We start from the raw sequence: 24,547 nt of genomic DNA on the forward strand, positions 1-24,547 counted from the left end.
TGGTAGGCCTCCTTTGGGAAGAGCCTTTAGCTTTGGAAACAAAAGATCCGAGGTTCATTTCCAATCTGTTGGGCAAATTACCTTTGAGACTTCCTTGTAAAGAGTCAGCCATTCTTCCCTCACCCGGTGCCCTCCCGACTGATTGGGAACCACATCCTGCAAAGCTCATGTCTTTGTTCTTGATGGTGTTGCAGCCCGTGTGCCAATCCTTTGCGCCGAGCCCCCAAAGACGATGACACTGAAGAAGGAAGTGAGGACAGCGAGGAGAGCAGCGATAGCTAATCTGCAGAATAAATTCAAAACTATGTTGAGGAAACGTATGAAAGATAACTAAACGTTCCTCGTGGTATGCCTGAACTGTGTGGAGTTATTGATTTTTTTAAAATTTTAATCCCATTTATATCCTGCCCTTCTCCGAAGACTCAGGGCGGCTTACAATCTAAGAAGCACAAATCAATGTGCTTAGCAATAGCCTTCATTCTATGTATATGCCTGCTTATTAGGGCTTTCGCCCCCCCCCCCAAGCGGCATTTTTACAAAGTCAGCTTAATTGCCCCCAACAATCTGGGTCCTCATTTTACCTACCTGGGAAGGATGGAAGGCTGAGTCAACCTTGAGCCTGGTGGGACTCGAACCTGCACTAATGGCAGGCAGCTGGTGTTACTTAAGGAGGCATTTCTGGAGATAGGATTGCATCAACTGTCTGCTTTCCAGAGCTGAAGCAATAAGGGTGTGGTGATCCTAACCACAACAATGCCCAAATAAAGGTGCAGCAGGTATAATCACACCTGCTCTGCCCTTTCTCTCTCCCTCCCTCCTTCTCTCTTGTTCCTTCCCATTTTTTCTTTCCATGGAGTTTTCCTCCTTGATCACCTGTTACCAAGTATCTGGAGCATATTGGTGACATTCCCGTACACAGCACTTACATAGTAGAGGAAAACCCTTTGCTCTTACATAGTAGAGCAAAGCCAGTCTAACTCAAAAAACATTTGCTCACATGGAAGTCTATGGAGATTGGTTTGAAAGAGGGGTCAAAGAGGCCATCTAAGTCAAACTGAACAGCCCTCTCTCAACAGGGGGGGTAGGGATACAACATCCACTATCTCCAGTCAACAACACAGTCCTTTCAACAGTTCCAAGAAGGCTCCACAGACATTTGCACTACTCGGGTGATCCTGAGGACACAGGTAAACCCCCAAGTGGCCTCAACGACTCTCTAAAAGAACACATATGACCAGCTGTCTGCAAAGAGTATAAATCCTTCCATTCCCCACCATCCAGTCAGAGCTGAAGAAGCTTCTTGAGGGAGAAGAAAAATGTCTTCAAAGAAAAACCAGAAAGTCCCATTGCCTCATGAAACGTGGAAGTCACACACAATTCCATAAAGGGTAGACTTGGCATTGCTGTGTTGCAGGACCCATTTTGTGACGACCTTCCATCTCTTTCCTACACACGTGGATGACTTTGATAGTGCAATAACTAATTTATTGTCAACAGAAAGATATAAACATCCCAAATCAGGGATAGGATAACACACAACACATTTGCGACTATTCATTAATCTTATTTAAACCTGCTTTTGTAAGCCAGGTTGAGTTACATTAAACAGTGTCACGCTTTTAACGTGCATCGCAAGTAAAATGTAGCAAAACATAAGAACTTGAGAATAAACTAATTTTGTACTGGCAGGATGATAATTGGTTTATTGTTGAAATGTTGCATTCTTGTACTTTTTAACCTACCGTACTGTATGTTGAAGATTAAAAATCAAGTATAAATATGAAAACAGAGACCAAGAAAACATTCAGGGAAGAATGGAAGAAGAAAGATAGACAAACCAATTTTATAGGTTGGACAGGCCTAAAATTTAGGCTAAAATATGGTATTCAGACAGCACATTAATCATAATGTGCTTTATTCAGCTGAATATACTGTGGTTCATGATTCACGGTTTGTGATGCTTGAAGCCCACTAGTTGCAGAAGCTTTTAGAAGTAATCCTGGCATCATAGATGTGCAAACTCCCTAATTTTTATAAACTTGTACTTAAGGTGCCATGGCACAAAATAGTTGGGGTTTCCCAAATACTTCTGGGAATTTGGGAACTTTTCAAAATTTTAATTTCAGAGCCACAAGGTGGTGGTATAAGCAAATCAACTTAGTCTCCTTGAAAAGCAGTGAATGCAGTTTGTTTAAGATCTTGCTATGTCTATACCTAAAAAGGGCTGTGTGTGCGGCAAACTTGGATTCTTAAATAGTACATGATGGGCTACAATGGCAAATTGTAATCATTTGTGTTGTGGAGAAATGGGCTAACAGAAGCAATAAAAGCGATCAGGTCTGGAGGCAAAAACCCTATGACGAAAGGTTAATGGATCTAGGTATGTTTTTAGCCTAACAAAGAGAAGGCTTGGGGGTGAGATGACAGCTGTCTTTCAGTGTGGAGGGGCTGTCACAAAGAAGAAGCTGTTGACCTATTCTGCAAAACGCCCGAGGACATGTCAAGAAGCAATGGATGGAGGCTTATCAAAGAGAGAAGCAACCTAAGGAGATTTCCTGTCAGTGAGAACAAGTAGTCAGTGGAACAGCTTGCCACCAGAAGTTATGGGTGCTCCATCACTGGAGGTTTTTAAAAAAGAGATTGGACAAACATTTGTTCAGGGTAGAAAAAGGACTTCTGCCTTGGGTGTGGGGGTGGACTAGAAGACCTCCAAGGTCCTTCCCAGCTTTATGATTCCTTGAAGCCAAACATTCCAGCTCTGCCAGATTGGACCAGCTGGGCATATACTATGGGCTATAGGCAGTTTATTGCTGCCATACGTAGTTGATTTATCAAAGGTAAGAGAGTTTGATGTAGTTAAAACTGGAGGCACCCTGAGAATGTATTTCCTATTTTAATTTTGCGGTCTAAAATAAATGCATAATTCTATTGCTCATTTGAAGTAGGTAAACATCAACAGCCGCCGCACAAATCAGGTAGGCCTGTGTTGCATTGGTTCACTTATCTGACTTAGGGGAGAGCCGAGATAATTATAACAACCTTACCTGAATCCTAAGTGAGGATGATAGGATTGGGCAGATGGTTAGTTTAGCAGCTATTAGTACTGGCTGCTGTGAGACAAGCTCAGAGCTCCACTCTGGTTGACTTTATCCATGTTGCTTTCTTGGCAAGAGTAGAGAGGTGATTTTCCATGGCTTTCTTCCTAGATCCTTCCCCCCTCCCCACTTCCCAATTTGGCAGTCTAGTCTTCAGCCATAAGATTCCCTGATGTTCTTCAAGCACTACGCAGGTCCAGCCCTGCTTAGCTTCTGAGCCCACACAAAGTGAGCTGCTGGCACCTGCTGAAAATTGTTGGAATGGGAACATGTGATCATTGAAAGAATAACAGAATAACATGGTTGGAAGAGACCTTCCCCCCCAAGTTCCTCCAGTCCAACCCCTCGCCCAAGCAGGAGACCCTAGATCAGGGACCCACAACCTTGGCAACTTTAAGACTTGTGGAATGGGGAATTCTGGGAGTTGAAATCCACAAGTCTTAAAGTTGCCACGGTTGGGGACCCCTGCCCTAGATCATGTCAGGTAAATGGCTGCCCAATCTCTTCTTAAAAACCATCCAGTCATAGAGCACCCCCTAATTCTGTAGGCAAGCTGTTCCACTGGTTAATTGTTCTCACTGTCAGGAGATTTCTCCCTATTAAAGGAGAAATGTTTGTATATGAATGAAACGTATGTGAATGAATGAAATGAAATTTACCTATGTAAAGTTCTAATTCAGATCACCTTATCGTTGACTGCCATTCCCACCACCTTATCTATTGAAATGTTTTCTGGAAGCCTCCAGTATTTGCACAGACCCAACAGTTTGCATCTCTGCCCTCTAGCTGGAAGTCTTTCTAAGAATGATGTCTCTGAAGCACCAGTAGATAGTGGAACTATTCCAGGTTGGGAGCCAACTGAAGCCAGGAACAAGCAAAAGCCTTGTTCCTTCTGAGAGAGCTTTGGTGTTATGGACATCCAAGAGAAGAGTTTAAGAATGATGGAAGTCTACCAAAGCATTGTGCCCTAATATCTGATGCAGAATTCTCCCACTTGACGGAAGAGAGAAATAGGGCTGTGAAATACCCCTCTCCCTTCTCTAACTCACCTTTGGCATTCATCATACCCTCCCATCCTGAGGAAATTGGGGTCCTGACACAGCTCCTAAGTAAAAACAATATATCTGTCTAGAAGTGGTACATCTAAAGAACAGACTTAAGCCCACAGTAAATCTCTACTCTATATCTGGGCCATTGACTGCGATGCTTCAGTGAATCATTACTCACACATATCTCTGGTTTGAGGAGAAGATATGAGCTCCATGCTCATAATTTTATTTAATGAAGCTTAAAGTGACTCCTTTGTCTTAACTAAAGAAAATAAAATCCTAATGTAAGGGGAGCGTTAGCGACGTGGTAGCTTTACCCAATTGCTGGTACCATCCAAAGTTCAGCCTTCTTCTGCTTCTCTGTTCTTTGCTGGCCACGTTGTCCTACGTTTGTCCCTCAGCTGAGCTGTATCAAGATGATATATCTAGCTTGAGAGAAGAATGTCATTTCTTGGTGCAGCAGGACTGTAGTAGCAAAACAGCATGGCAATTAAGATTAGGGAGAAATCTTGAGATCTTCTATGGAGGTTTAGAATCGAATAACAGAGTTGGAAGGGATCTTGGAGGTCCTCTAGTCCAACCATATATGGGTATGGTTTATATGGGTATGTGTGTCTTAAAGGCTATATGTTGAAACAGTGACTTACTGAGCAGGGAAAAATGAGAGGGTAAAGAAAAAATGTTCTCATGAGGTGGGGGGAAAGTAGAAACCCCATCAAAGAAACATATGTGTTTCATTTTTCAACGCTCTGAAATATGATAGGATGAAAAAAATGGGCAACTTCTTTACAGATTAATGACAATTGCTCCATGTTTGTGGTCGTATTATATTAGTTTCAGAGCTGCAGTTTGATTAAACAAAACAAACGACATTTCTCGGATTTATTATGTGGTTTGGTGAGCGCATCCATTATCTTTGTAGGAGACAGAAACAGCATTTGAACAAGTAGAGTTCCTTGGATTTTTTAAATTAATATGTTCGTGTTGGGGTAGGTTTTATCTTACCCATGTCTTCTCCTATGTGGTGCAGTTATTTCTGTAAGATGTAGGAGGATATTGTCTTCTGGCTTATATATTCAAACTTGAGTTTAACAGACTTATTTCAGAGAGAGTGTCCATTATTCCCAACTGTCCATGAAATACAAAACTACATCATGTACATCTCTTTACTATTTCCACCATGAGGTAAATTACCTAAACTTGCATCATTTGAAGAACTGAAGTTATTTAGAAATGAAGTACAGGTACAATTAAGATAAAGTAGCAAGAATTTAACTGCCTCCTCTGTAGTAGTTCCCATGCAACAGATTTGTCTGTTATTCTGGGGAGATGTCTGGATAGTTGCTTTGTCCGTTGTATACAAAGTCTGCTAAGTACAGTAGATGTCAATTACTAAATTGTGGTTCTACTATATTGTCTAACTTTGTCTTGGAAATGTCATATTAGACCCTTTCAAGAAAGGTCAGATGTTTAGCCTTTTGTGAAATCCTACTAGATCAGAGGTCCCCAACCTTTTGGGCACCAGAGACCGGTTCTGCGGAGAGAGGTTTTTCCACAGACCAGAGGGTGCGTGGTTTTGTGTGTTGCCTGCATCCTACTCATGGGGCTTTGCTTGTTTGTGTGGACCAGTTGTTGGCATGCCATGGCCTGGTACCGGTCCACGGCCTGGGGGTTGGGGACCCCTGTACTAGATCATTAAGCCATCTAACATCTAAGAGGACTGGTTTTATACAGGGGCCTTCTGCAGATGTTCCAGTTAACTAAGCCTGGGTTTGTTACGAAAAGAGGTGTGTCCTACCATGCAAACACAGTCCCACAACACTTATACCTCATCCGAATGTCCAAGAGTCAAAACAGTCTGGAAAATCCAAAGTCAGGTCAACAACTTAACCTCTGATCATAGAGTATCAAAGCATTTTCTACACAGCATACAAGCACACAGGGATATTTTGTTGTTGCTGTTGTTATTTGTACCATCTGTTGTAATTTAAAACTATAGTTAAGGCATATACAGTACAGGTAGCTTCATCTATAACTCTTTCGAATCGCCCCTTTTTTTTATGGGCTTCTGCCAAGATTCTTACTGTTACTTTAATAGACTCTTTTGTAGTTTAATTTTCTCTCTATATGAAGCTAGGCACTCACTCACAGCTATATTTGCTGATGATATTGCTTCCTTGTGAGGCATTAGTTGTTTCCTACGAGCTGGATATACGATTTACTCATTTTTACTCAACCATAAAAGACTTTGGAAAATCCTCAGCCAGACGGCTTATCAAGGTTCCTGGAGGAATAGCAGCAGGATCTTAGGAAATAAATAGAAAGCATGGATCATACAAATTCTTTGCCCTTCATAGTTTCTCAAGGCTTCATAAACATCGTCTTAAAAAAAGAGTGCATTCTTTTTGCATTTGGCTATTCTATTATACTGGAGTTCTTTTCTTGTTTAGCTCATTTTAGGATGCCTTGATATCAAGTAGAAAGGACCTTCCTTTGAATATTATGTCAGAGCAGAGTTTTGGAGAGCATGCAAAAAGTGAATTGGTACAGTACAGAAGGTCCTAAGGGTAAGATGCCCATCAATTATTGCTTCAAGGTTTGAGCTGTCTTGCTCACAGAAGGAGAATAGCAACCAAGACTATGGGACAACACTCGAGAGTATCATTATGAGTATCTTTTATGACCTATGACTCTCGCCTAACTGTGGAGCCTTGGTGCTCTCTGAGCTTGGTTACTTGCTTGCAGATATTTCATTACCCAACTAGAAAACATCATCAGGGCTTGCAGTAGCACTGAGCCCACAGGGCCACCAATGATGTTACCTAGTTGGGCAATGAAACATCTGCAGGGCAGACAACCAAGCTCAGAGAGCACCAAGGGCCCCACAGTTCAACCCACAAGCTACATATAGTTTCTTTTGTCATCTAGCTTTCTGCCTGAATTTGATAAGCTTAGGGAATCAAAAAGGATCATTATGAGTAATTTTCCACAAACAGCCTGCCCTCCTTCCCTAGAGGTTGATGTAGAGATGATACCAAAAAGTAACCACTACATTTTCCAATGATTTTTGGTTTGTATTGCTGAAGCTTGACAATCCTATGGAATTGGCATCCTAATAGGACAATCCACTAGTCCATCTTTCCCATTGTAATTGACAGCATCTCTTTTCAACTGGAGATGCCAATAATAAGATACAGGATGTCCCTAGGAAGCCAATTCCTTTCCTTGAAGTATGGCCCTCCACCTTGAAGTTACCTGCAGTATTTTCAGGGGCAATATCAAAGATTTATGGGACAATATGAGTGATGGCAATCAAAACATTGCAATTGTTTGGTTCCATGTGCATCTTTGATTGATGTTTATCAAGTCAAAATTGAAAACCTATCAGCCTCCAGGCTACGTTCATCGATCCAGAGGTTGCATGACAAAACAAAACAATGTTCCCAAGGGTGCATCATTTTTAGAGTGCCAAGAAATAAAGGCAAACATCTCAAATCTGGACCTTTTGCCTTTCCTGCTAATGGAATAATAGACTCCTCATTTGTGCTGAATCTTTTCGGTGACATCTTAAATCCATCTTTATTAGGCTTTGCAGATCCAGCTTTAAAAAGCTATTGTTTATGGATGTATTTAGAGGTTAATGTTTCTTTGGTAATTGGTTGATATCCATCTGTTTCAATTTTACTCACAAAGGGATGAGAACCAGACAGTCAATGAGAAGGATTCTTAATGGACTTAGACTGTATTTCATATGATGAAACAGAGAAAAATAACTGTAGCTCAGAGATCGAGTGCAGAGGCTTGATCCTCTCTTATCTTGGTGGTTTGCTTGCTGATGTCTCCTTACCCAACTAGGTATCATCATCAGTGTTAGTAAATGTGCGGTTTGTTCCCTGTTTATTATATACAGTTGCTTGCCTCCCGGTGTTGATGGAGGTGTGTTTTTTTCTCCCGGGTAGTTCCTCAATTAGGATATTGTTTTCTGCTTGATTGTTTGTCTGGTGTTAATCCCTGCTTATCTGGGTGTTGACTAATGGAGAGGATGTGTACTGGTTTTTTTTCCTCATGTGTGTGTGTGTGTGTGTGTGTATTGCCCTGATACCTCCAATTCTACGTGGGGAAAACCCCGAATGACCAAAGATCTACATACAAGCACCCGCAAAAAGGGACGCAGTGGCTCAGTGGGTTAGGACGCTGAGCTTGTCAATCAGAAGGTCAGCAGTTTGGCGGGTCGAATCCCGAGTACCGCGTAGCAGAGTGAGCGCCTGTTACTCATCCCAGCTTCTGCCAACCTAGCAGTTCGAAAGCACATAAAAATGCAAGTAGAAAAATAGGGACCGCTCCGGTGGGAAGGTAAGCTTGGAAACGGAGATGAGCACCGGCCCCTAGAGTCGGAAACGACTAGCACGCATGTGCGGGGGAACCTTTACCTTTACCTTTACCTTTATATATATATATTTGCTTACACACACACACACACACACACAAACACAACATTTGTAATGCACACAACAACCTTAATTTGGAAGGCATCTCATTTTATATTTGGCAGAGAGGCACCACTTGCAAGCCACACCATGAATGACAAAAGATACCATTTAGAGCGCAGATGGTGGTATAAAATAAATTGCCATTTCCTCCACAGAAACACAAGCAATTTGGCTGTGTGAAACTGCATTTCCAGCCGAGATCCTTGAAACAGATGTCGAGATTGCTTGTGCTTGGAAACTTTTTAGGGGAAGGCAAGATGTTCAGGTAAGAAAACTGTATCACTGATTTTTAGTATCTAGGCAGGAGACATAACTATTTACCAGAAGGTGGGGGAGCTTGGCACAGACATGTGTCTCCTTGGACACTAGAGACAATATCCAAAGCCCTTTTGAAAGGTTCATGATGTTCCTCCTTTCTTAAATATGTTTTCTGGCTGTGGAGGAAGTGCAAACGCAAAGCTATTATTGAGAATATCAAATCTAGCTAATAATTAAGTCTGGGGAAATGCGTACATTGTGTTGATTTATGAACAAGTCTGTAATGTTGGGTTTCTCAACCTTGGCCACTTTAAGAGGTGTGCACTTCAATTTCCAGGGGAACTGGGAGTTGAAGTCCACACATCTTAAAATAGTCAGGGCTGAGAAACATTGCTTTAATATTATATATGGAAAATATTATGGGGTATAATGAATTGGACTGACAAACCATCTGTCTATCCATCTATCATCTATAGCTGTCTGTCTGTCCCTATCTCTGTTTGTCTCTCTATATCTATCTCTAATCTTCTCTTTCTCTTTCTTTCTTTCTTTCTTTCTTTCTTTCTTTCTTTCTTTCTTTCTTTCTTTCTTTCTTTCTTCCTTCCTTCCTTCCTTTCTTTTTTCTTTTTTTCTTTTTTTCTTTTTTTCTTTTTTTTCTTTTCCTTCCTTTCTTTATGTGCTAATATATCAAAACAGCCCCCCAAACACCATACAGGTATCTATCAGATAGATAGATAGATAGATAAAGACAAGAGAGAGGTATGGTTGAATTACTCAACTCTCTCCCTGCACCTCTTTCTTGCTTTTGTTTGTTTTATTTTGAATTCAATGTAGCTATTGAGATCACCTGCTTTTGCATCTTTAATGAAACCAAATGTTGCACCTTCATAAAACATGCTGTATTTTGATGATGGTGGAGCGATAGACTGCTTGCTCTGTTTTCAAATCTCAGTGGAAGAGATTTCAGCAACTAATGTAGAATTTTGGTGGAATGTTTACTGCTAGGTATGATAGAAAAGTATTTAAGGCACACAGTTTCTCTCCCTCCCTCCCTCCCTCCCTTCTCTCACCTCTCTCCTTTCTTTCCTCTCTCCTTTCTCTTCCTCTCTCTCTTTCTCTTCCTCAAGGTAGGTCAACAAGCAATGGGTGAAAACAAATCAAGGAGAGAAGCAAGCTACAACTAAGGAGAAACTTCCTAGCGGCGAGAACAATTAACCAGTGGAACAGCTTGCCTCCAGAAATCGTGGGTGCTCCATCGCTGGAAGTTTTCAAGAAGAGATTGGACAGCTATTTGTCTGAAATAGTGTAGGGTCTCCTCCTTGAGCAGGGGGTTGGACTAGAAGACCTCTAAGGTCCCTTCCAATTCTATTATTCTGCTGAGCCATTGCTTTATACAAACCAATGATTCCACCAAGCCACTGTTTGCATTGCAAACTAACCTGTATAGCTTGGATGTCTTTTGGTACCTTCTGAAGAATGTCCTTTGAGTTACAGTTAGAAAACCTAAAATAACATATCGGAGGAGGGAATCACTGCGACACGGGAAGACTTGGAGATTTTCATTGTGCAAAGAGAAGAAAGCCGGAAGGAGCAGAACGCAAACATATTCAATAAAGGTGAGCTGATAAAAACCCTACCAAATAAAGCCAAGTAGGCAAACACAATCTCTATGGTGCTCACAGCTGTTGGTTTAATGAAATTGCCCTCCCAGACAGACGGCAGAAATAGGGGTGCTGTTCCAATTCCTCTAGGCATAAGCTTGCAAATCACACAGAGAGAGGTTGCAGGCATCATCTGCATCTCCCTACAAGCAGTTGCAGACGTTGCAACCATGCATTCCATCCTGCCAAAGGTTTGACAGTTTTCTGGCCAAGTTTAGGAAACCAGGAGAAGATTAATAAACAGCCTATGGAGACCATTTTGCAAACTAGGCATTGCTGACTGGCATTAGTCCATATCTCTCACTGTGCTGTTCCTCATTGCTGACTTCCTGCCTTAAGAAGCAGATTCTACCCAATTTTTCATTAAAAAAGAAGCATAAATGGGCTCCACATTTCCCATAAGTTGTCATTGCTTTGGGGAATCCCCACATGCCATGGGTGAAGGATCATCCAGAACGTTGAGGCCATAGAGGTTACAGAGGAAAAAGGGCTAAGCTCTGAGATGCAACCACTTTGGTTTCACATCTCTGACAACGGAGTCATCCCACCTTGCAAAGACACCTGCCACAACATTGCTTAGTTCTTTGTTGTCCCTATTGAGACATGGGTTTATCCTTCTTACTAGGTCTTCCCAATTTGTGAGTGAGAAAGTAAACGAATGACGATGCTTCAGTCTCAGAGGTGTTAGCCATACCTGGAGCTGTGACTCCGTTCTGGACTACTGTGTTTATTTACTCCCATACCTCTCTAGGTAACAGAGGAGGAGGAGGAGGAGGAGGAGGAGGAGGAGGAGGAGGAGGAGGAGGAGGAGGAGGAGGAGGAGGAGAAAGAAGAAAGAAGAAAGAGAAAGAAAGAAAGAAAGAAGAAGAAGAAGAAGAAGAAGAAGAAGAAGAAGAAGAAGAAGAAGAAGAAGAAGAAGAAGAAGAAGAAGAAGAAGAAGAAGAAGAAGAGGAGGAGGAGGAGGAGGAGGAGGAGGAGGAGGAGGAGGAGGAGGAGGAGGAGGAGGAGGAGTCTGATCTTTGGTGCTCTCTGAGCTTGGTTGTTTTATTGCAGACATTCCATTACCAAACTAGGTATCATCATCACTGCTAGGAGGGAGTAGGGTTGGAGGAGGAGGAGGAGGAGCAAAGTGTTTTTACAGCAATGTCCTGTCATTTTTCCAGAAACTCTGAATTATCAAGAACCCAACTTTCACAGCTGGAGACTCTTTTAATGCCAAACATTTGGAACATGAAATCTATCAGTGCCTTCTGCTTGCTCCTCAATTTGGTATGTTGCCTCGTGTAAGTACTTTTGTCATGCTGTTGCATACATATTTCAGGGCGAGCGTGTGTGTTTGTGTGTGTGTGTGTGTGTACGTGTGTCTGTTTATTCATCCCACAAAGGACAAGTCGATGAACTTTTCTAAATAGCAGTTTGCTGGGTATTTTCTTCTCCCCCTCCCAAAAAGAAATTAAAAGGGAAAAAGAGGGGGAGGAATTCTACTAATTTACAGTTCCCCGATAGTCCAAAACTTGCCAGACTGGCAGGAGCTCCAGGTCTTTTGAAATGCCAACTTTCAAATGAAGGCAAGGGAGAAAATATTGCTGTTTCTTTTTTTCCCAAGGACTGGCCCAAATAACAACGGAGAAGCAATTTGGCCAGCCAGAGCTACATTTTACTGGTAGCAAAAAATAGGGCCTGTTATTTTATCAGAAACTGTGTTGGATTTTCCTAATGCAAGCATTGCCAACCTTGGCGTAATTGCAGAGAGGCTGAAATCTAGTTCTATAATGCAGGCTTTTGCATTGGTTGCATTCTTCTCATTTGCCTTTTGCTCTTTTAAAAATGTCAAAGTGTGGAGGATTCACTTAAAAAAAATAAACTTGGGACATACGAGTAGGAATTGGGCTATTTCTGCCACGCTCTTAATATTCACTTTCGACTTGAATTCCTGCCGGGAATATTCTAGGATCAAAAGAAGGACCAATGAGATTTGTGCTCCGGAATCCATTTCACATTTGGATTTCAGAGTGATTGATTTTATGTAACCATGATATGTACTTGTAAAAGAGGATTATTTCTCTCCATCGATCCCACTGGGAGCAAGCATTTAATGTCAACACTATATTTTAGCATACAATTAAAACCCAAACCAAAATCAATATTACTAGGCTTGGGATTACTTGTGAGATTCCCATTCTAGCTTATGTAATTGCTCCAGAGTAAATGGTTTGTAAACTGCAGCTTGTCATCTCAAAAGGAAGAGTTTGGTTACAGCAATCGTTAATCTATGCTCCCTCCCCTCTCTCAATTTTTAATAGTGTGTTTTAAAGCATTTACGACCAGTAATTCAGAGGAAAGTATTGATTTATTTTTTTAAGTGAGAGTATGTTGCTTGCTACTAGGAGTGAAAAAGCTTGTGTTAAACAAGGTTTACTGCTTGAGAGCTAGATCTCTTGATCTCGTGTGATCTTTCAAGTCGTCGGAGTCTAAAAATTATATATCCAAGTCCTGTAAGATGATTGACAGAAACTTCACTTGCACATTTCTAAGAGTACTGTGCCCTTGTCAAGATGCCAGAAGGACCGCAAGGCCCATCTAGACCAAACATCTGTGGAATGTATCTCTAACCATCTATAAAACTAATAAACTATCTACTAGAGATCAGCTAACCCCTCTGTTGCCTATCTTTAATCCCATTTTACCAGCTATGCTCTTGAGGTTGACCAATATTTAGTAGATCAAGGTCAAGCTTTATCTTTTGCTAGTTGAACAGCTTGGGTGTCTGTGTGTGTGATTGCTGTAACTGGGATCAAGCGACTGGCTGGGAGTGTGTTGGGTGCAAACGAAATTAGAAATGACACACCATGATTTCCCAGCATTTAGAAGAAGGTATTCTCCAGAAGAGAGGTGACCAATGGGCACCATATTGTTTATTCATGATTTAGGAAATTATCAATGGAATACTGTCATCCCTGTCTGAAGCATCACACTATGAATTCAGTGGCCCTCACGACTTACTGACCCCAAGGAGGGATGGAGGTAGGGCTATGTTGGCCACTTGAAGATTGGTGGACTTCAGCTCCCAGAACAACCTGTTTTATGACTGTAACAGCTTATAACTATAATGGGCAGGCTTCCTTAATGTCCTAACTCAAGGACTACCACATGTGAAGCTCCCATTAAGGTCCCATTTATTGCTACTCATGCATGTGCACAACTAATGATCTTCTCAACTAATGATCAACACCTGCTTGGAGTTAGATAAAGGTCAGTGGAATTCAAGGGAGGTTGGACTTTGTTCATTTGTGGCTACATAGGGATTCGAGGCTGATCCCTCTTTTAACTCCACCCCCAGTTCCGCCACTCCTTCTCCTACAGTATAACCCTGGAGGCTCTCAAACGCTAAACACCTCTCCACTTAAGCGCAGCCGATGGGCAAATTCGGTGTGCAGGAACATGCAATCCTCCAAGTCAGTTGGACATAGGCTGCTCTAGGTTTTCTAACATTTGTGGCTTTTTTTTACGCAACCAAATTAGAATCTCCAGTAGGTGTGCATGTTAGCTTGTTAAAATGAGATTTAAAACCAGGCTCAGGATGCTAAGCTGACTAAGCTGAGACCCGGAAGAAAAGGCGAAACTGTACACCATGTCAGTTCCTCTCAGCTGATCCGTATTTAAAGCAGAAATCCTACAGAGATCCAATTAGAAATCTAAGGGGACCGATTTGTAGAGAGATGGAGATCTTTTAAATCCATGCTAAGCTTCCCTGCCCTTTTCCAAGTGGGGAAACAAGAAACCACGTCCACGAGACAAGTAAAAAAATGGCAGTTTCCTTCTATCATAGGCTTTTCTTCCAGGATTACTATTTTCAGTAAGAGGAAGCATATGTAGAGAATGGCCATTTTGAGTAAGATGCACCTTCCTGGTTTCTCTGACTGCTCCTTCGTCTACAGCTTTATCCAGTTATCGTTTACATTATATGGCTGTTCACTCAAAGCACGACTCTGGGAAGCGAACAAATAATGGAAAACAAATGTAAAAAGTTGAAACACAACCCAATGCAACTCAACCCACATATAATCAAAATATTCAGATTGGCTCACACCACAACCTGGCCCAGTGCCTAGGGAGAACAACCAGACTTTCAACATCCTACGAAAAAAACCCCAAAAACCAAAAACACGTGAGTCTCATCCAAATCTCAAGGATTCTGGGGTTCCTAGGACAGGTGAGTGCCGTTAAATAGCACTGTTTACTATAAGGGATCCTGTGCGTGCTTGGCCTGTCAGAATTCCTAGAATGGGAAGACGTTTTCTCCTCCTTTAAACTATGCAATTGTTCTTTTTTTAAAAAATTCTATTTTAATCTCTTCTGATGGTTAATTGTTCTCACAAATTCCTGCTTATTTCCAAGCTGGATGAGTTTCCACCCATTGCTTTTTGTCCTGCCTTCAGGTGCTTTGGAGAATAAACTGAGGCCGTCTTCGTTGTGATGGTCCTTCAAGTATTAGAAGATGCTATCATGTCACCCTCTTGTTAGGTTAAACATACATACAGTAGTTTGCTTTTAGTTCCCACCATCTTGTGGAAATGTAAGTGACCAAGAACCACATCCAAATCCACAGCACAAGTGTTCGGTATATGGAAGATGAGCGAAATTTAGCCACAGTTCTTGCAACCCTTTGAGATATGTCTTATTAACGAAGGCTCTAAGTTAGACAGCAGATCTGTTGGCCCTGGGGTAGTACTTCTAAAGCTCTCAGGTTACGTAATCATCCTATGCACATCTTCCAAAATCCATTTTTAAATCAGCTGATCACCACTTCCCAGAGAAGAAGTGCGTTCATTACATCACCTTCTGAAAATTGAAATAAGAATTTCCCTTATGCCTTCAATAAAGGTCACCTTTCAGGGAATCCTAATGGAGAATAAACCTAACAGTGACAATTCAACTAGCTGAAGATGGAAAGAAAAATGCACCCCCATTTCCGTTTAAGATAGTCCAACTCCCTGGATCACATACAGTTTAAAATCCTGTATTTACGGCTAGGAAACCTCTCCATCCTGACGTTATGTGATCCCTTTCAAACAGCGAAGCTTTATATATATATATATAAAGGCTCAACCTGCTATGAGGCAGTATCTGGTGAAAGGCTATAGCTGTATTCATTGAATTGTCTTTCTGTTTAATAGGAAGAGAGCTTGCCAACAAACATGATCAAATAATATTTTTCTCCTAAAAAAAAAAGAATCAGATACGAATGATAAAAAGATAGAAGAGGGCATAAATGTTAAGAGCCACAATAAAACTTTGAGAGCAGCTATAGAAATAATGGATAATCCATTTCAAAACACAGTCAGATGAAAAGAATGTTAACTCAGCCCTGAAAGCTTTAGCATAGCCATCATCTGACAAGCATTCCTGGGTGAGAGGTTTTCTAAGGCCCCTTGGAAGTTTGTCAGGTGGGATGATCATGTCCAACAGTTTCCTACACAATTGGTTCAAACCTCCCCTTCATTAAGAGCTTTGGGGTGTTATCTGCGGGGATCCAAATTCTTATCCTCTGAAATCCTGGTAAAATTGAGCCTCCTTCTAATAGCCTGCTGATTTCTTTTTTTTTAAAAAAAAAACTCTTGGCCAACTGCAAATAAGATGCGGAGGCCTTAGAAAGAGTGCAGAGAAGAGCAACAAAGAGGATAAGGGGTGTGTAAACCAAAACCTATGATGAATGGCTACGGGAAGGAGATATGTTTAGTCTAACAAAGAGAAGATCCAAGAATGACATGATAGCATCTTCCAATACTTGAAGGGCTGTCATAGAGAAGAGGGGATCAATTTATTTTCCAAAGTTCCTGAAGGCAGGACAAGAAGCAAAGGGTGAAAGCTTATCAAGGGGAGATCCAGTCTGGAAATAAGAAGGAATCCTGACATTGTGAAGGGTCAATCAGTGATCATTCTACTTATAACAACTGCCTGATACATGTACATATACATATGCATGTATGTATATAAATAAAATACTGGTGGAGGAAAGAGTTAACCTAAGTCTTTTTATGAGGACCATACCTACTGGATGGTCTAAAGGGCAAACCGTGGAGGTTTTCAAGAAGAAAGTGGACAGCCATTTGTCTGGGATGGTACAGGGTCTCCGAGCTGGACTAGAAGACCTCCAAGGTCCCTTCCAACTCTGTTACTCTGTATTCTGTATCATATAGGTTTTTAATTCCAGGTGCCTTCTGTAGCTAATTCTGATTGGGCAGAAGGTACAGAAGAAACATTCGGTCAACCCAGGGGTCTTCAAACTTGGCAACTTTTAAGACTTGTGGACTTGAATTCCCAAAATTCCTCAGCTGGCTGAGAGTTGAAGTCCACAAGTCTTAAAGTTGCCAAGTTTGAAGACCCCTGGGTAAATCTCTTGACTCTGCAGGGTTGGGTCACCCAAGTCCCCTTTTGTTTAAATTTGGAGACCTTCCTTGTCCTTTCCTTGACTTAAGGAAGCGTTGCACTCCCAGGTCCGAGGGCACCCTTCCCTTCCCTTTGTCTTAGATCATCTTCCGGTAGCTGCCAGGTATCACGGAAGACTTTCATTTTTCCACATTACCGTATTAGTTTTGATAACCATGCTGAGACAGATGGCTGTGCGTCAGCTTCGCAAAAGGAAGAAATAATTTCCCCAGCACTAGCTGGTGTAATGAGAGAGCCGCATTAAGCTGAAGATGGGGAGAACCTCAAGCATCTGCCAGGCATTGCCTGCCAGTTCTGCCGACAAACCGATATTTCACAAATAAAGTTGAGACTATTATAGATTTCTGACACTAAAAAAAAAAAGGATGGTGTTGGATAACAATGCTGTAGCAGATGTCATGGAGTCCATGCTTGAAGGTTTGGGGATGTATTTTCTCTCTTTCTATCGTTCCACATCGCTCACTATTTTTTTTAAAAAAATTTAGCGATGCTCTGAGCTTTCCTGGAAGCAATCTGTGCTCTACAGAGCTTGCATGATGCATTCTCCTTGCACAGTTTTATCTTTTAGGAAACAATGAGACAGGGGAAATTGTAGCTAATCCGCTGATTCAATCAGAATAGAACTGGAAAGGACTTTGGAGGTCGTCTAGTCCAACCCCCTGCCCAAGCAGGTGACCCTATACCAGGGGTAGGCAACCACGGCTCTTTTATGACTCATGGACTTCAACTCCCAGAATTCCTGAGCCAGCTGGCTCAGGAATTCTGGGAGTTGAAGTCCATGAGTCATAAAAGAGCCGTGGTTGCCTACCCCTGCCCTATACCATTCCAGATAAGTGGCTGTCCAGTCTCTTCTTAAAAACCTCCAGTGATGGAGCATCCACAACCTCATGAAGGCATCCTCCTTGACTCACAGCTAAGTTTGGAAGATCATATAGGAGCCGTGGCCAGGGGGGCTTTCGCCCAGGTTCGCCTGGTGCACCAGTTGCGGCCCTATCTAGACCGAGATGCCCTACGTACAGTCACTCATGCGCTTGTGACCTCTCAAATAGACTACTGCAATGCTCTCTACATTGGGGCTGCCCTTGAGGACCACTCGGAGGCTTCAGCTGGTGCAGAATGTGGCCACGCGAGTTGTGATGGGGGTCTCCCGATACTCCCATGTAACGCCTCTTCTCCGCGAGCTGCATTGGCTTCCAGTTGTCTTCCGGGTGAGATTCAAGGTGCTGGTGATGACCTGTGATGACCTAAATGGCATGGGCCCAGATTATTTACGGGAGCACCTGCTGCCGGCATCTACTTCCCATCGCCCCATGAGCTCCCACAGAGAGGGTCTCCTCAGGGTGCCGTCGGTCAGGGAGTGCCGGCTGGTGGCCCCCAGTGGGAGAGCATTCTCTGTGGGCGCGCCTGCCCTCTGGAATCAGCTGCCTGCGGAGCTCCGGATGGCTCCCGACCTTCGCTCTTTTCGCTGTGACCTGAAAACCTGGTTATTTGAGCTTGCCGGCCTGGACTGAGGGATTGGGGTCTTAAATTTTATAATTTAATTTATTTGTTTGGGGCTAAATTTAATTTAATCTATTTTAACTTTTGTATGCTGTATTTTAATTCCCCTGTACACCGTCCTAAGTCTTTCGGGAGAAGGGCGGTATATAAATCAAATAAATAAATAAATAAATAAATAAATAAATAAACAAACTGTTCCACTGGTTAATTGTTCTCACCGTTAGGAAGTTTCTCTTTAATTCCAGGTTGCTTCTCTCCTTGGTTAGTTTCCATCCATTGTTTCCTGTCCTGTTTTCTGGTGCTTTGGAGAATAAGTTGACCCCCTCCTCTCCATGTCAGCCCCTCAAATACTGGAATACTGCCATCATGTCCCCCCCCCAGTCCTTCTTTTCTCTAGGCTGGCCATACCTAATTCCAGCAACCGTTCTTCATATATTTTTGTCTCCAGGCCTTGAATCATCTCAGTTGCTCTTCTTGGCACTTTTTTCAAAGTCCTAACTTTTTTTTTTGTAGTGTGGTTACCAAACGTGGATGCGGTATTCCAGGTGTGGTCTTCCTAAGGATTTATAAAGCGGTGCTAATGCTTCATGTGATTTTGATTCTATGCCCCTCTTTATGCAAACGAGGATTGTATTAACTTGATTGTCCTGTTCTGCCTTGTAAATGATAATCAAAAGCTTCATGTCATTCTTTTGGATGGCTGCCATATGCCTCCAAACCATTTCCATATTGGTCTCAGTCATGCTTGAAGAGGACTTCCTGGGCAAAGCCACCACCCTGCTTGTCAGCCTCCTTGATTTTGAAGTAAGCAACAAGAGAAACCTTTTTCTATTCTTCTGCCTGCACCACCCATTGACGTCTTCTCGGAAAATGTAGGGGACTCAAGCCTAACGTTGAGGTCCTTAGGATTAACCTAGAACCTGAGATGATATCGTCCCAAAGACTTCCCCAATCCTATCGGTGCCCCAGTTCAAGTGTACCTTGAATGTACAAAGCTTGATAAGGCTTGGAAGCAAAATAATTCACTTGAAAGTTCACTTTCTCTCCTGGAGATTTTGATAAATGAGTGTTCTACCCATCAAATATGGTGCCAAAGTCCTACCCACGTGCCTTGATGTTATTTGTACCTTTCCAATCACTTTGGTTGATTAAACCATTAAATTTAGACCACTAAAAGTTGCTTACCAACTTTTCTTTAATCGTTGAATTATGTAGTTGGAAGAAATCAGGGAACCCAAGCTTTGTTCTGTCCAGAAATTCAACTTAATGTACCTATACGCATTTTTGTGTGGCTGCTTCTTTATGTCTTCTTCATTTTCTTCCCAAAGCTTCTTCTCTCAGAAGCTTCCAGTATTTCTCACTGGATTTTATTTCTTTTCTTCTAAGCAGCCTCTTTGCCTTTCTCCAGTAACACAAAATAAATAAATAAATAAAAAGAATCAAAACTTTTCATTATTTGGAGCTACGATCGAGGCAACGTAAAATAGCATTGGGTGTTTTTGCAGCCAGGCCCCACTGCAGGCTCTCAAGTCCTTTGGAATCAGCTGTTAATCCAAATTCTTGTTCATAATTATGACTGCCAAAGTAGGTATCCACCTGCACACGCTATTCAGCTAGTTGTGGCTTAGTCAACAGAACATGCTCAAATCACTTTTTAGCACAATCCCACTCTTTTGGACCCCAACTAATGGGTGCGGAAGGAAGTGATCCAAATTCAACTCTAAATCCTGATCTAAGCACAGGACCAAGTGTGTTTTCCATAGGATAGATTTGCAGAATCTATAATTTCAACATTTAAATTGCCTCTTCTCTAGACAGAAAATAGCTAAACGATCTTCTATTTTTTTTTTCTCCCCCAATCCAACCAGCGGCTTCAGCTACGCATGAGTTTTTATATTCCCAGTGGACATTCTGCTGAACGTCCATGGTATAAATCCACAGGTGAATGTTAGCTGACGCTTTCCGTGGAATTCATCTCTCTACTGTATGTCCAAAGTCTTCTTTTTCCTTTGTTTGTTTTATGGATCTGCCTCCCTTTAGAACATGTCTGCCTCGATGCGTTGGTATATCAACTCCGGTGCCATCTGTTAGGGTGGCTGGCTGCCCGCTTCCAAGGTGCCATGCCAATTTCAGCAGGACATAGGTGCCAATGTAGCATAGATTTAAACAATGCATCACAGGCGGCTCTTCGGATGGAAGACGGCCCCAAATTAGCCCCGTGAGCTTCATTATATGGGATAGCATCTGCTTATCACATCAACAGCCGGCCATGTCTTGCTTGCTTTGTCTTGTGGCAGAAACAGCAACTTGGAATCTCAACATAATCTTTCCCAAAGTCGGGGAGCTCCTTTGATGGATGCTTACCTTTAAAATGGGGAATGTTGATATTTAATTGCCTTTTTTTCCATGGGCTTTAAGCATCACTGTGTCAAGCTCAGTTGAGGAACATCTGATGATGAAATTTTTCTTCCTCCAACTGAAACTCAAACATTACAGTGAATTTCATTCCCTCCTTCTCCTTCTTCCTCTCCCTCCTCCCCTCCTTCTCCTTCTCATTCTTCCTCTTCTTTCTTCTTCTTCCTTCGTCTCCTCCTTCCTTCTCCTCATCCTTCTCTTGACCTACAAGTCTTTTGAAGCACCCCCGTAAAGATTCTTTACAAAAGTAGTTTATTTTATTTTAATGATAAGTTCACAAGACTAATAAATTACTACTACTACTACTACGACTACTACAAAAGTTGCCAAATCCTGCAGTTAATTATGATTAAATTAACCATGGCTTAACATGATTATCAAGCAGGCAGTTCTCACCCATGCTTGTTTTGGGGGCTTTACTCTCAATAGGAGAAGGCAGATTGAAATAGGAACAATTGCTTGTTTCCTTTGAATGCGTGATTCTTATCTGTTTAAGGACAAATGTATTCAGGGGAAAAGGTGTGAAACAGCCTAATTGACTTCTAACAACTGTTCTCTCCTACCCCCCACCCCACCCCCCCACTTTTAAACACTTTTTCATTGTTTGTACAAAATTCATTCCGTGCCAAAGCTCTTAGGAGAGAGATTGCATTTGTACACTAGCAATAATGAGTGATGATGTCGGAATGAAAGAAGCTTGTCTTTATTAATCAACAATGAAAGCGAAGGAGGATGAAAATACAGCTTTGTGCTCAAGTATGAGTAGACCCATCAAAGAAATTGGTAGAACCCACACGTTGATAATATCACTAGCACATTTAGTTAGAATGGCTCTCTAATCTTTCAATGTTACATGGATTGTTTAAGAAACATAAACCCACCTGCTTTCAGGTTGGATACAGGAGATGTTCAGCAGGTGGCATTTAAGCTGAGATATGATGATAGGAACAGAGGTTTGGACAAAAAAAAAGGACCAAGGTTGATCTTCATTCTGGAGTTGGGACAGAATATCTTTTTCATGATCATGAATCCTGTTCATGACACAGAGAAGTTCCCTGAGGATGGGGGTCAAGTACGAAAGCTCAGAAGACAAAACCTTTGGTTCTGATGACCTTCATTTATGCCTCCTCCTCCTCCTCCTCCTCCTCCTCCTCCTCCTCCTCCTCCTCCTCCTCCTCCCAGAACAAAATGACTTCAGCTTCTGACCATTAAATATTAAGGACTCTCAATTCCATCATTCTTGGGATACTTTTGAGATATTTTTTTCAAGCTACGCATGGGGGTGGCCTTATGCTAGGGTTGGTTCCCAAATAGAGGGGGCCAAACAAACTTCCGGTTGCCCTCCGGGTGAGATTCAAGGTGCTGGTAATGACCTATAAAGCTCTAAATGGCTTGGGTCCAGATTATCTAAGGGAACATCAACTTCCTATCGTCCTGTGCGCTCCCACAGGGAGGGCCTTCTTAGGGTACCGCCGGTTAAGGAATGCCGGCGGGTTATCCCCAGGGGAAGGGCGTTCTCTGTGGGCGCGCCGGCCCTTTGGAACCAGCTTCCCACGGAGCTTAGGACCGCCCCGACCTTCGCTCATTTCATAGGGACTTGAAAACTTGGTTTTTTGAGTTGTCTGGCCCAGACTGAGGGGTTTTAATTTTTAATTAATGGGGTTTTAGTTAAGTTCAGGGATTAATTTAATCTTAGTTTTAATCGTTTTTAATTGTATATGATGTATTTTAACTTTTAATTTTCCCTGTAAACCGCCCTGAGTCCTACAGGAATAGGGCGGTATATAAATTTAAATATAAATAAATAAATAATATAAACTAAACTATGCCATACAGCCAGGTAACCCTCGACTTACAAGCATTCATTTAGTGACAAGCGTTCAAAAGCTACTCAGTGACTTACTACCAGGCACTGACTTACTACTTCCTACCGGTGACTCAGTACCTTACTCTTAGTGCTCACGCTTACGACGATTGCTGCCTCCCCATGGTCATGGGGTCAAAATTGGATGCCGGGCAACAGGCATGTTGTTAGGATGGCTGCAGTTTGCCAAGGTCATGTGATTGCTGTTGGCAACTTTTTTAGTCAACGTCTGGCAAGCAAAGTCAACGGCGGAAACCCGATTGGCTTCATAACACCGCGAGTCCCTTAACAACTGCAGCGATTTGCTTAACAACCACTGCAAAAAAAAAGGTTATAAAATCAGGCACGACTCCCCTAACAATCCCCTTGCTTAGCAATGGAAACTGTGGCCCTAATTGTGGTGACAAAGCAAGGTCTACTTGTGTTGGTTTTTGCTTGCATTAATGCCGGCATCAAGTCCAATTGCCAGAGCGTCACGTCGGACTACATTATGTTTGCAGACGGCCCTTCAAAGATAAGAGCTTCAACTGAGCTTTCCAAAATTCTTGGGGGGGGGGGGAAACAAAGCAAAAAACCTTCTCCTTTCATCCTAAAGAAGAGAAAATCACTCCCCACCCCCCACCCCCGCCTCCTGTTCTGTGATGTGCAATAAAAGAAAGACACCATTAAGCAGCCCTTTTATCCCAGTTATTTTTTTGCCACAGGTGAGATACGAATGGTGGCTTGTAACAATATGCTCATTGCCATTAAAATAATGGCTCTCTTCCAGCATCTTGAATTATCACTCCATAATCAGTTACGAATGCAGTTGGTTGTATTAAAATCAATTTCCATATCTTTACGAGCCTGGATTTCTCCTCCATTCTTCCATCTCCTGTTCCTTCTGAGTTCTATAATTAAAGCTGGTAACTTGGTCTCATTATCAAGACTGGTGATGCTGTGAGAAAGAAGGATAATCACACACACACACACACACACACACACACACACACACACACAAAGAAAAAGTGCAGCAATACTTATTTTTAGGCAAAAAAAAAAGAGAGAGAGAGAGAGAATCTCATTAGCCTCGCTGAAATTCAAGGAGCTACCAAAAGGAGAGAGAGAGAGAGAGAGACTGAAAATATAGATACACACATAAACATGAATTGAGTTTAATGCAATAATTACAGTGGTTAGGCAATTGTGATTAAAAGGATTACAGACCCCTCCCCCCCAAAAAAAAATAATTACAAAATTGGATGAGATAGGGAGTTCTACCAGCAGCTCATCAGAATGAAGTGGCTTGATTTTTATTTTATTTGGCAAATATTTGCCATTTGTGAATGATCGCTGGCACACACGTTTACTGTAGTCTTGATATCTTGTTTAGCATTTCTGGGGGGTCGAAACAGAGAAATCTGAGTAGCAGAGACATCAAAAGGTATGACTATCCACTGAGCAACGAGACTCTACTATTTATTCTTCGGTGTCTTTCCCCCAAATCACTACATGCTAGTGATTCAGAAGGATAATTAAACCTATCCTTCAATATCCCATAATAATTTGGCCTAAGAGGAATGGACTCAAAGGCAAATGTATTTTTTTTATCACTGTGACTTTGCATTAGCTGAGTGGCATGTTTGGGAGATGTTCAGTGGCATGCTGGGAGATATTTCTGTATTGCCGACGGAAAGAGAGGAATATTGTCAAGTCCACACAGGAAGGTTTGATTAAATTGATTTATTGCTAAAAGCCTATGTGCAGGAATCTTCTCCACTAACGC

General features: G+C 42.0%; 1 protein-coding gene and 1 long non-coding RNA gene across 4 annotated transcripts in view; both read left to right on the plus strand.

The window, feature by feature from the left end:
* Positions 1 to 10,057, plus strand: part of FMR1 (fragile X messenger ribonucleoprotein 1) — a 33,595-nt gene extending 23,538 nt beyond the window's left edge. For all 3 annotated transcript variants that reach the window (XM_083372289.1, XM_083372291.1, XM_083372288.1), the window contains exons 16-17: positions 8,790 to 8,899; positions 10,024 to 10,057. In XM_083372289.1, coding sequence (XP_083228415.1) covers positions 8,790 to 8,899; positions 10,024 to 10,042 — 129 coding nt within the window. In that variant the 3' untranslated portion in view covers positions 10,043 to 10,057. The remainder of the gene's footprint in view (positions 1 to 8,789; positions 8,900 to 10,023) is intronic.
* Positions 10,058 to 11,566: 1,509 nt separating this feature from the next.
* LOC310645780 lies at positions 11,567 to 15,051 on the plus strand. The gene is made up of 3 exons (XR_014493581.1): positions 11,567 to 11,626; positions 11,717 to 11,836; positions 14,993 to 15,051. It is a non-coding gene; the product is annotated as an uncharacterized lncRNA (long non-coding RNA).
* Positions 15,052 to 24,547: the final 9,496 nt, after the last annotated feature.

Source organism: Vipera ursinii (genome assembly GCF_947247035.1).
Source record: "Vipera ursinii genome assembly, chromosome: 12".
NCBI classification, from domain to species: domain Eukaryota; kingdom Metazoa; phylum Chordata; class Lepidosauria; order Squamata; family Viperidae; genus Vipera; species Vipera ursinii.